The sequence below is a fragment of the Phacochoerus africanus genome, unplaced genomic scaffold, assembly GCF_016906955.1.
Source record: "Phacochoerus africanus isolate WHEZ1 unplaced genomic scaffold, ROS_Pafr_v1 Scaffold_24, whole genome shotgun sequence".
Classification (NCBI taxonomy): domain Eukaryota; kingdom Metazoa; phylum Chordata; class Mammalia; order Artiodactyla; family Suidae; genus Phacochoerus; species Phacochoerus africanus.
Genome location: NW_025927396.1, coordinates 49,895 through 62,734, shown reverse-complemented (window position 1 = coordinate 62,734; position 12,840 = coordinate 49,895). Strand labels below are relative to the sequence as shown.

The window sequence follows — 12,840 nt, the reverse complement described above, 5'->3', positions numbered from 1 at the left end:
AGGACAGCCATTTCCATGGACCTCTGGGCCCCCTTCTTGATCTCCATCATCTCATTGTGATAGGCTCTCCCAGGCTGCTGGGAGGGGTCTATTAAGTGGAAGTGTTAGGATGTTTGGGTTGTCACCTACCTAGGCAGCACGGTTTTCTCCCCTCTGATCAGATAGATGGGGAGCCTCCAACAGGGAGCCCACTTTAACCTGTTGGTGCTCTGGAGCTCTTCCATGAAGTGGAATATTATGATTTTTGTCTTGCAGCATCAAACATGGTGAAGCTGGAGACTCTGCTGGCCCTGGAACGAACAGAAATAGTGGCCAAGTATGAGCAGGTGAGGCCCCAGAGGGAGTGAAGTCACTAGGAGCAGGTGCAGCTGTGGCAGGGGTCAGAGACAAGAACAGACAGGGAGGCCTGGTGGGGACCAAAGCCAGGTAACAGGTGAGGCCCAAAGGGGCATCATCATTAGCAGGAGCAGGTACATCACCCAAGTGGGAATTATAATAGCCCAGGTGCAGACCACAGCCTGAAGAGGCAGGTGAGGCCCAGGAATGGAGTCACAGCCCATGGGGGCAGGTATATTCCTGGTAGGATCAGATCCAAGGTTGAGCAGGTGAGGCCCATGTGGGGACCAGAGGCAGCAGGAGCAGATGTGTTCCAGGCAGGATCAGAACAGGTAGGAGCAGGTAAGAGGCAGGGTCTTATGCTGGGCCTGTTGTCAGATGTTCCTTGGCGCCCAAGGACACCATGCATGTAACTTCATCTCATTGCACCATCTGGGTTTCAGGGGCACCAGTCAGGGTCTCCCGCGGACCCGGACCCGTGGGATGATTCTGACCTCTCGTGCTACAAGGTCACCTACAGGTTAGTATTTTCACTATGAGTCATCTGGACACCCCCTCCCTCTCTCCTTGGGGAGGGTTGCATTTGGGGAATCAACTCTGGAGGCAGGACCCTTCAGCCTAGCTCAGGGCCTCTAGCCCTGGTGGCCACTGGGGACCAAGGTCCACAATAGACTTTTGACAAGAGTGCACAGGGGAGATAGTACAGGCAGAACTAGGGGATGGGCCAACATGGGCCTCAGCTCTGTGGCCTCCACATCCATACTGGGGAGAGCCCAGGGCATCCATCCAGCAGGGTCAGGGCCAGGCTGGTCTGCAGTGGCCCTACAGAGCGTGGCCACAGGGAGGGGGCACCTGGCCAACAAGTCTCCCAGACAGGGGGCCATGTGGGGACAGCACAAAGGGCAGTGAGATATTGCTTTAGAGAGATGGTCAGAGGACAGTCTTGCAGAACCTGGAAGCTCATGGGTAGGTGACAGAGGCAGGTGGAGTTTGATCCCTTGTCTGGTGCCAGGAGACACAGGGTAGGAGGCATGGCCCAGCCATGATGGGTGAGGGGAGACTGGGCTAAAGTTGCTGAGTCAGCTCTGGGAGAGGCTGCTCACCTGTCAGGTCAGGAGTGGGGGTGCACAGTGCAGAGGGGGTGGCCAGCCCCAGTGGAAGTAGGGGCTCCACCTGGGGTGCTGCAGTCTGCTCCAGAGCTGGCATCCTCCTTGGGTCCTCCTCTGTTTCTGGGTGTCTCTGGTTAAGATGGGGGGTGGCAGGGGCAGGGGTTTCCAGGCACCTGGTTCCCACAGCTCTACTTCTCCTGCCTTGCAGATGGGAACAGCCTGGCCTCAGTACCCAGGGCCTCAGCATCCATGGCCTCAGCACCCACAAGGCGAGGGTGAGAAACCATCTGTGCTATGCTGGTGGGAGGTAGCCAAGGGGTGTGGCTGTGGTTCCCTGCCTGACCCCAGAGCAGCCAAAGGGTCCTTGGGCTGTGAGGGGTCTGTGCTTTCTTGCCTCCTCTAAGATCATGGCCCTGAGTCAGGGCCACTCTAGGGAAGCTGGCAGCTTGGCTAACACCACCATGTCCCCTTTTCCAGCAAAGAGCCCAGGACATTAGGCGAGCCACTAAGTGGGTGAAGATGCTGAGGAACTGGAGTAAATACCAGGGCAGTCGAAAGGTAGAAACCTGAACATCCTGACCCTGAAGAGAGCTGCCCTGGGTCCCCTGGGGCTTCCCTGGCCACTCTGGCCCAGGACACCACAGGGTGGACCAGACACGCCCACGCCACATGTAGAGACCAGCCCAGGTCCAGGCAGAGGCAACTTCTCCTGAGCATCCATTGTGCCGGGTGTCACCTGCACCTGTTTTAGGGCCCCTTCTTTCCCGCAGATGCGCCGGCGAGTCTACAAGGGGATCCCCCCACAGGTGAGAGGACAGGCATGGTCTCTGCTCTTGGATCTGGAGAAGGTGAAGGTGGAGAACCAAGGGAAATACCAGGTATGGCCCATCCACCTGTGCCTCAGGGACCCTTCACCCATCCCCAGATTTCCTGGCACCTCCCAGGCTCACAGGCCCAGGGCCCACTTGTCAGGAAGTCCCTGCCCACATCCTCACTGAGTCCCCCCGGCCCAGTGCAGTCACTGAGTCCACAGATGGACAGGTACCACCTGGCTTCACACTAAGGCCTCCCAGAAACCTGAGGGGGACAGAGTCACACAGAAAGGAACAGAAGCCAGGAGGAAAGAGCAAGGAGACCCTCACACAAATCTTGGAAGGAGATGGCCAGACCAGATGAACACAGGCCTGACTAACTTGGGACAAGAAACAGGTCTCAAACCATTGACCCAGAGAGGTCCCTGCCCCCAGCCAGTTCCTGACACTCAGCCCCTGTCCCCAGTGTACCCGAGGTCCCACAGCCCAGGGTGGATGCTCTATGCACCTGGTTGAGCAGCATCATCAGGGGAAGTGAAGGGGGAGCAGGTGTGACAGTGGCCACAGGTGTCTGAGTTGCTCAATGATGGGCAGTCTGAGAGGCCCAGAGCATGGTGGACATCCACTGACACTGTGGGAAAAGAGCCAGCATCACACTCGGTCCTCATGCTCTCAAAAGGCCCTGAAAACCAGGCATGGGCTCCCTTTCTGGCCCTCTGCCTCACCCAGCCTGTATGTGGTGGGACTGAGAGGGGTCAAGGGACAGAGGCCCAGCTGCCCTCCCAGCCTCCCCACTGCCCTGGGACACCCACACCTGGGGGAAGCCTCCCAGGAGATAAGCCCAGGGCCAGGGTGGCAGCACTGTCATCCTGGACTGCCTTGTGTGGGCTGGGGGAGGAGGGAGGCTGTTGGCCTGGTCATTGTGTCACTATTGGGTGGGGGTCTGAGCCTTCGAGAAGCCACAGGCTGATCATCCACAGGCTGACGTCCCCTGCCCAGTGATGCTGGACACAGGCTGTGACCTGGGCACCCTTGTGACCCTACCTGGCTTCAGAAACAGGCAAAAGAAAGATTTCTCCAGAAAACACTTGTGTTGAACCAGCAGCACCTGCTCTGCTGTGGCAGTTGGTTGGAGTTTTAGGCTTTTCACCTCGCTATCCCCTACCCCTGACTCTACCCACAGAGAATGAAGGAGCAGGCCAGGCTCTACTCTCGGGACATCAAATATATTGACATGGACGTGAGCCGCACCTTCCAAAACAATATTATGTTCCAGGAGCGGTACGGCATCAAGTGAGGATGCTGAGCCACTGGTCCCTGGGCAGAGGGGCAGGGGGTGATGGCCAGGGGTCCTGGGGGAGGGGAGGCTCGAGGATGAGGCTGGAGCTGAGGTGGCAAGAGTGGGGCCTGTGCAGAGCACCTGCAGAAGTAAAATGCACAGGGCAGGCACCCTGAGGGAGGTTGGCTGTGCCTTCATAGGTCAAAAGGCCCCCATGGGGAGGGGAGGGTCCCTGGGCAGCAGAGAGCAGGCTGCACCAGGACGTAAGAGGATAGAGTGAGTGTCAGATGGGTCCAAATGTCACCTCATTTAGATCTTTGTCTACTTTTTTAGACCATCTGCATCATTTCTAAAAGTAAAGTGGGATGGAACCTGCAATTCTATCACCCCATCCTACATTAGTGATCCTTACTTTTTTAGACCATCTGCATCATTTCTAAAAGTAAAGTGGGATGGAACCTGCAATTCTATCACCCCATCCTACATTAGTGATCCTTGCTCCATCCAGTGTTCCACACACACCACACACTTGACCAGTGGAAGGCTATGTTTATAGCGAGCCCCATTGTCCCCTTTCCAGGCAGCAAGCCCTCTTCAATGTGCTCACAGCTTACTCTGTCTACAACACAGTGAGTACCCACCCCTGGCCAGCCATCCCACAGTGGCCCTGCTTCTTAAGTGGCCTGTTGGCACCAGTCAGCATGCCAGCTCCAACAGCCACAGAGGTGATGCAAGGGGAGCTCTGCTGTCAAGCTGACATGGATGGCTGGGGTGCAGACCCCACTTTTAGGACAGAAATGGCACATTATGCCTAGGCTGTGCCAGCCCGTGAGCTTGGGAATGTTTTATAGAAAGTTCACATGGGCCTAAAAAGCATTGCTATGGTGGTGACACTTGAGTTTGAATCCTGAAGATGCCATTTCATGAACCAGAGTCTTAACAGGGATGAGAGTTCCCAGCAACCCAAACTCCTGCGTGGCTCCCTGGAGGTGGCTCCGCACCCCACCTGCACTTTCCAGAATATTCCCTCAAGGAGCACCAGCTGAGATGACCACACAGGATGACCAAAGTGGGGTCTGCGGCTGCTCCACCACCACCATGGCCCTCCAAGCCCCACATATGCCTGTAAGCAACCCCCACCTGCCCTCATGGCAGGACCTCCAAACCTTGCTGGTCCTCAGCACCCGGCATGCCTCGTCTGAAAAAGGGGGCCATGGGATGGTGCCCAGGCACAAATGGGAGCCCATCCAGTAAGTAGCTGAGGAGCAAGTGCCAGGGAGAGGGTGGTGGAGGCCTCCCAGGGGGTCCCTGCAGCCATATCTGACTCTTGCAGGAGGTGGGCTACTGCCATGGCATGAACCAGATTGTCGCCATCCTGCTCATGTTTCTTAATGAGGAGGATGCTTTCTGGGCACTGGCCCAACTGATGGACAACAAAAGACATGCGATGCATGGTAGGTGACTACCCTGGAGAGCTGGATGTGACTCGGCGACAGGAGTCTCCCTGCAGAGTTCCCCCCAGCTAACAGGGACTGGCTTGGTCCATCTCCCCATCAGCAAAGGGCACCAACTCCCCCCACAGTCCTCTGTGTCCCACAGCCATGGCCCTCAGCCCTGTCCTTGTCCAGACCACACCATCCCTGCTGGTCTCTCTGCCTCTCTTCTGCCACCCACCAGGCCACCTCCAACCCCACCCCAAGCCCCTGATCAGAGGAGGCCCAGGTGGCAGTATCTCCCTGCTGTACCCCCTCCCCCCGCCTGACTCTCAAGCCCAGGAAATGTTCATGCACACCCCAACCCCCATCCCATGGGCCACACAACCTGCCCCTCAGTACTGGGGTCCTCATCCCCTTCTGCAGCCACAGTGGGGAGGGGCTGTGCCAGAAACAGAGGCCTGCCTGATGCTCAGCACTGAGCACCTGCCAAGCTGGGCCTCTGTGAGCAGGTTCTCAACCCTGGGCCACCCCAAGCCTCAAAGGCAGTCAGTCATGTCTGGGAAGATCCATGTAGCCAGGCTGGGGTGGGCCTTGCACACTGGAGTCACTACCTGGGGAGGAGGCCTTGGGCTCCCAGGACACACAAGCCCTTGCCAGGCTCACCTCTGACTTCCAGTGGGGGCGGTCCTTGGGGCTTCTCAGGCTTCTTCATTCCGGAGTTCCCGAAACTTCAGAGATTGCAGGCCCATCATGATAAGATTCTGGAGAGGACTCTCCCCAAGCTGAAGAGGCACCTGGTGAGTAGAGGCAGCCCTCAGAGAGCCTGGCCTGCCTGCACTTTCATCTTTCTTGTCCTGGTGCAGCCAGGTCTGAGCTGGGATCCACTGGTTGAAGGGGGTGCCTGCACAGGGTCCCCAGGCGGGGAGGACTGGGGCCATTCAGGCCAGCCCTAAACATTCTTTCCTCTGTCAGGACAAGGAATACATGTACACAGAAATTTATACTAAGCTGTGGTTCCAACATTGCTTTATTGACCAGGTAAGTGTACCCAGGGAGACTAGGTCCCCAAGAGGCATCCCCCCAGGCAAGCCCAGAGCCCTGGGGAGGGGGCATCTGGGGTCCTGAGGCTGAGCCATCTTCCCCTGGCCTCCTGTAGGGAAGGCTGGGTCAGGCTGGGGGGAGGGCAAGCATGTGCCCACACTGCAGTCAACCCCAGGCTCCTCTGAATATCTCCTGCAGAGCATGGGGCTGTCTTTTGTCCCCAGGACAGTGGAGGTACAGGCCAGGCTGGCTGGGACCTCCTCAGTCCACTCAGTTAAGAGCTGTAGGGCTCTTTTGGAGGCAGCCTGTGGGACTGCAGAACCCAGAGGCAGTGGGAGCTCCTAACCTGTGCTGGGACACCCCCCCCCCAACTTCATGCCCTGCTCAAACCGCCCTTCCTGGGCCTGCTGTCCCCACAGACACCTTTCTCACTCACACTAAGACTATGGGATGTATACATCCTGGAGGGGGAGCGAATGCTCACAGCCATGGCCTATACAATCATCAAGCTGCACAGAAGTGAGTAAGCCTGAGCCTGGGCCACTCAGGCCACAGAGGAGGACCAGCCAGGACTCAGGCTGGTCAGGGCCCCTGGAGAGGTGGCAGGAATGGGGCTGGCTCCTGGTTGTGGCACTGCTGTGGCTCTCCTGGGCCCAGCCGATCATGCATGCTGCCCCCAGGGAGGGACCCCAGGGTGGGGGCTGAGCCTTCCCAGTGGGGGCCGTGTTGGCTTGATGACATCCCCATCCCCAGAACACCTCCTGAAGCTGCCCCTGCAAGGCCTGTATGAGTTTCTTCAGGACAAGATCTCCGGGCCCTGGGCCCTAGAGGATGATGCAGTGATCAAAAAGCTACAGGCATCAATGGCTGAACTGCACAGGAAGAATTGGGACCTGCCTCCCCCAGGTGGGCTCAGCAGGGGTCTTCTCCTGATTCCCCCTCCAGGGCCGTGACCTGTGGAGCATCCCAGAGCCTTCCTGTTCACCCTGTCCACCTCCTGGTCTGCTCTAAGGCTTGGCTGGCAGGGGTTGGGCCCCAGGGCAGCCTAAGCAGATGCTGACCCTAACCTTACCCAGCCTGAGGGATGGTCTTAGGGTGAGGCCAGGGTGGCCATTTGGGCCACCAGGAGGCCCACCCTGCACAGACAACGCAGCCTGGGGGAGATTCTGATCCGGTGTGCTCACTTCTAGCAAAACCTGAGGAGTTCCCCACGAGGACCCTGGGCCTGGAGCGATCATCCCTGGAACCCAAGCCTTGCCCAACCATTACAAGCATAAAGGAACTCTCTGTAGAGGACGGGCCTGACCTCCCTGGCCCACCTGCTAAGCACCAGCAGCCTGGACCCTCACACGGCCAGGCCTGCCTAAAGGCTGAGGAACACCAGCAAGAGCGGGCCATGGTACCACAACTCCGTTGGAGGGCCCGAGAGCCACCACGTCTGGCCTGCCCATTTCCACCCCTGGACATACCTCAGGACCGGATGTGGCCGTGGAGATGGGCTTCTCTTCCCAACATCCCCAAGAACTATGAGTGTCCCCTCAAGTGGCCAATTGATATAGGATTCGAGCCCGAGTGTTGGGACCTTTGCCCCTCAGCACGGGCCAAGGTCGCCCTCAGGGCCACATTGCAGGCCTAGCCCTGCAGTCCCACCAAGGCCCCAGCCACAGGTCCTGCCCAGGCCCACTGAACACGCAGCCACGTGGCCCAGGACACCCCTCCTGACCCATAGCAAGTGCAGCCAATGCCCCTCCCAGGGCCGTGATCAGCACGACCAAGATAGGATACGTGATTTCAATTGCATTACAAATTGTAATGCTACTCCATCGTTTTGCAAATGACTCTCTGACATTATCTATGACATAAAGGGCATTTGTGATGAAGTTTTTGACAAAAATCCAGTGACTTCTAGGATTTGTCTTTCAAATGACATGCATCTAGCCACTTGTAGCATGAAATTATTGAATCCCAAATCCCAGTGTCCACCACAGGGTGGCAGAATTCATCTTCTGCCACAGTCATCAGGCTGCAAGTATTTGTGGAGCAGACACTTCCAAAAACATCTAAGCATTCCTATAAAGGAGCTCTAATGGCACTGTACCAATAATTTCCCACTATAAATCTCCTAGAGCTAGTTTCATTTCTTTCTTGTTACTATGATGCAAAAATGGTAGTGGTGAATTTGGTAGGGTTTGCAGCATGTCTCTAATGACCTTAGACCATGTTATTTCCAGAAACTGGCCTAATTACGTCAAACCCTTTAGTTTGGCTAAACAAGAGTTCTATTTGGCTAATTCTATTTACCACAGCTTGCATAGTCTCCCAAGCTTCTCTCTTTGAGACAAAAACTATTATGAAGTTGTCAATATAATGAATTAACTTACTTTAGGTATGGTAATACATAAATCTTTTTTAAAAAGTATGACAGTATGCTAAATCTATATCTTTGGGGGAAAAGAGTAAACCTATACTGTATTCTTTTGTATAGAAAAGTAAACTATGCCTGACAGTTCTTTGTTTCTAAAAGTTAATCTGGAAGCATAAATGTATGCAAATTGCAATTAATTTTTAAAAGAGTAATGAGTCTTTCTAGAAGACAAAACGAATTATAATGTTAGAATTAGAATCATATCCTGGCTCAGAAATACATATCGAATGCAAATGATTAACAAAACATGAATTAGCCAATTTCACAAAGATATATTTAGAATAAGGATATTTCAATATAAAATATGGAATCCCTGCTGTGGCACAATAGGACTGGCAGCACCAAGGGCACAGGTTCAATCCCTGGCCTGGCACAGTAGGTTAAATAAAAGATCCTTTGTTGCCACAGCTGTGGAGTAGGCTGCAACTGCATCTCAAATATGACCCCAGGCCTGGGCACTCCATATGCCACAAAAAAATATGTTTCAATTAGGATCATTTTAGTTGTAAATGAAAGGAAGGTCAAATGAAATTGTTTTTAAATGTAAGGATATTTGTTGACTGGCTTATGTAAATACAAACTCCAAAACCTGGGCAGCCTCAGAATGCATTGATAAAAATGATCAATTATACTATAATAAAATCCTTTACTTTTTGTATTCTTATCCCACTTGTCAGTATTGAATTTATCTTAAATCTTACAGCCTGAGCACTAGAAGGAGTACAATCTGTAATAATTCAGAGAAGAGCCTCTTTCTATGACACTGGCAGAGGTAATTGACCCTGAATATTAGGTGGAAAAGGAGATGCTATAACACTGGTGTTGGGAAGAATATTTTTGAAGAAGTGATTAGACCTTGTATGGTAAGGTTCTGGACTAGACCTCCAGCTAAGTTACAGAGATCAGTTGAGCTGTGGGTGAAAAGTGAAGCCAGGAAAAACTGACACTGAAGGAAGAAGATGAGAAGTAGAAAATGCAGCTCTAAGATCAACTGCAGTAGCAAAGGAAAGAGTTCACCACTCTAACCATTTCTTTTAATTTACCCTCAGAAACAGGACCCTAGAGGTGCCATAAGGGGCATAAGGGGTGCACTACGGTGAATATGGTAATGTATTGCCCAGCTCCCCTTTCGAAAAGAATAATATATTGCTCCTATTGCTGGCAGTGCTGGTAGCAGACAACCTCTTGAAGATTTGAATATGCCTCCTCATCAGAGACCTCATGTCCTTATCCAGAGCTGTCTCTCATGGCTTTTGGATCAAGAAAGTTTCAGGCATCACTAGAGATCAAATAGGAAACAGAGTCTTGTTCAAGAAGGAAGTCGCTTGTTCAACCAAAAATTGCAGAATCTAGGAACATATGTGGAAATGGACCTTTTAGCTATTGGAATGGAGAAGGGAAAATATAAGCCTTCACATGGGAAATTCCATTAGCATGGGGGTTTTCCCCCATGAGTATGGCTACCATGAAGTACAAAATGGCCAAAGCTTACTTAGCACATACTGTATACTAAACATACAGGAGGGTATTCCAAACTTTCAGTCTAGGGTGTCCCACATGGTTCTACAGCTCAGCCTTCAGCAGGAAATACCAATTTTCCACTCAGTTAATGATTCTTGGTGATGGAAGGTATAATGACACCAGTGAATTCTATGATGGCAAGTGATTTGGTTTAATTTACTACATATTGTGTGAACTTTTTAGAGATGATGGTGAGTGGAGTAGCCTGGCAGTGGATCATGGATTATGTTCCTTGAATAACAACACAGACAGAAGAACTGCAACAGAGGGAACAAATATACACCCAGAGTATATTATGACATGATGCTGTCTCCCTCAGGTTGAGACGGTTTTGTTTTTTTTGTTTCTGTGTGTTCATTTGTTTGCTTGTTGGCTGTGCCAATGGCAGGTGGAAGTTCCTGAGCCAGCAGTGAAACCCACACCATATCTGTGACCTGAGCCACAGCAGTGAAAACAGGATCTTTCATCCATTTTTCCACAAGAGAACTCTCAAATTGAGGAGTTTTAATGACCTAAGATGCCACAAAATTTTTTTCTCTAGAGGATTGTGCCCTATGAGGGAGTTAGTGGTGGCCTTTACTAATGGAATTTTGGACACTCAGCAGTGACAGGAGCCAGACAAGAATTGGGAACAGGTAGATTCTATTGCTCATTGTGTCTATACAGAGCTTTCTTCTCTGCCACATTGCACAGTGACCATAAAACTGAATGAAAAGAATGACCAATATCACATTCTGATTTAAAGCACCTTTCCTTTCTACCAACTTTTGCAAAAATTGATTTTTTTAAGAGGCAATCAGCTGAATATTGTTCCATAACAATCCTTCTGTTTCCCACTTCCCAGCAATACCACTGCTTTCATATACAATCTCTATTTACCTATTTTCTATTTTCTCAGGTTTCCATCTAGTTCAATTAGTGTATCTAATACTAGAGTGTCTAAATTACTGCACTATTTCAGACACCACTGCCTTATAAAAAAAGTCACCCCCCAAATAGTGGCTTAAAACCTCAACATGTGCTATTATTTCATATGTTTCCAGTGGGTTTGGAATTTGATCAGTTCATTTGGGTACTTCAGGCTCAGCATCTCTTAGGAGGTTGCAGTTAGAAATTTGCTAAGGTCTGAGTTGCCATTGTGGAGCAGCAGAAATGAGTCCAATCCATGAGGATGTGGGTTTGATCGCTGGTCTCTCTCAGCAGGTTGGGGACCAGGTGTTGCTGTGAGCTGTGGCGTAGGACTCAGATGTGGCTTAGATCCCATGTTGCTGTGCTACAGACCATCAGTTGCAGCTCTGATTGACCCCTAACCTGGGAACTTCCATATGCCACAGGTGTGGCCTTAAAAATGAATGAGTGAATGAATGAATGAATAAGTAAATAAATAAAAGAAATTGGGTGAGACTGAAGTAATCTAAAATGATTTATTCGTATACTAGATGTTTAGGCTGGAGAGCTTCGAACAGGGGAGACCGAAATAGGTGTTGCTTCCTAATACAAGGGTGGGGTACTAATAGAATAGCACTAGTGTTCGCATGTTTTCTTGGAGGGAAGGCCATGTGAGGACAGAGTGAGAAGTTGGCCATCTACAAGCAGGGAAGAAAGGACCCACTAGAAGCCAACCCTGTTGTTGTCACCTTGATCTTGGAGGTCCAGCCTCCACAACTGTGAGAAAATAACCGTTGTGTTAATAAACTTTCCCAGTCAGTAGTGTTTTGTTGTGGAAACCCTAGCCAGTAATCTGACAATGATGATGATGGTGGTGATGATGCAATTTAACCTGAATTGGTGAATACAGAAGGATGAATGAACTGCCAGATTTGATTCAGAACAATCTTCACTCTCAACCCATCATCAAAGGTGGATATTTTCCATATCCATAGATTTTGGAATAAATAACACATCAGATATTTTGAATAAGAAATCTGAAATATCATCCAAAAATAACTGGTGTACATCTTCAACCTAACCTTCCTCTGAGGAATCTGAGAGCATTTACCAAAGGAATTGTGCTCTGTGCAAATGGAAATACTCAAATCATTCAGGAGGTTCCATGAAGTAGGTTCTAAGCTAACACTCACTCATGGGTGGCACTATACTAGCATCCTCCATTGGTTGTTGATGTGAAATAAGAAGAATGCTAGATATTTTTGCAGAAAGACGTGTTTACTGGGGGTCAGCAAGAATTTCAATTTTAGGTCTGAAATCATGACAAACCATATGCAATCCCCATCAGAGCAAGAAAAGGTGAATGACCTACAGAGGATAAAAGAGAGTTTGGACTGAGAACTATGTCTAGATACTTACAACGCATCATGACAGTGGGAAAAAAAATTACGTATACATGTATGTGTAACTGGGTCCCCAGGCTGTACAGTGGGGGGGGGGAGTGTGTTGGGGTAAATAAGAATAAAAAATAAATTAAAAAAAGGAAGAAAAGAGAGTTTGGAGAGTTAAGTAAATAAATAATGAGCCCATGGCTCTTCATGGGCTGAACAACTTGCAAGGAAAGAAGTCTATCTTATTCCTGCTGGGCTCTGCTATGTTACAGGCCATAAAAGTTCTTCCTTCTGGTCACCTAATTCCATTGAATTGAGTATATGTTAATTAATTTTAACAACAAAGGCAGGGAATATTGATTCAGCACTCTTATAGTGGACCAGTTCTTCATATCTAGTAGACCATGTGTCTTCTTCAGAAGGCATAAATTTCCATCTTGTGTCCCAGATTCCTGAGTAAACTTGTTGTAAAGGACTGAGTAGAGGTATTTGGAACAAATCTCCTTTTCCAAAATAGGAAAAAGAAGCACCATATTCTTGTGATACCAAAAGATTTGATAGATGCAGAGAGTAAGTCTTGTCATATTCCCACACAACTTACT

The 12,840-nt window shown here is 50.6% G+C and overlaps 1 protein-coding gene across 1 annotated transcript; it reads left to right on the top strand.

The window, feature by feature from the left end:
• The first annotated feature begins 236 nt into the window (after positions 1-236).
• LOC125119270 (USP6 N-terminal-like protein) lies at positions 237-9,102 on the top strand. The gene is made up of 13 exons (XM_047766108.1): positions 237-326; positions 780-856; positions 1,654-1,720; positions 1,923-2,003; positions 2,216-2,323; positions 3,441-3,550; positions 4,117-4,165; positions 4,870-4,990; positions 5,675-5,769; positions 5,945-6,010; positions 6,433-6,532; positions 6,767-6,919; positions 7,204-9,102. The coding sequence occupies exons 1-13, from the start codon at positions 264-266 to the stop codon at positions 7,647-7,649; spliced, it is 1,536 nt and encodes a 511-aa protein (XP_047622064.1). The 5' UTR covers positions 237-263; the 3' UTR covers positions 7,650-9,102.
• The last annotated feature ends 3,738 nt before the right edge of the window (positions 9,103-12,840 follow it).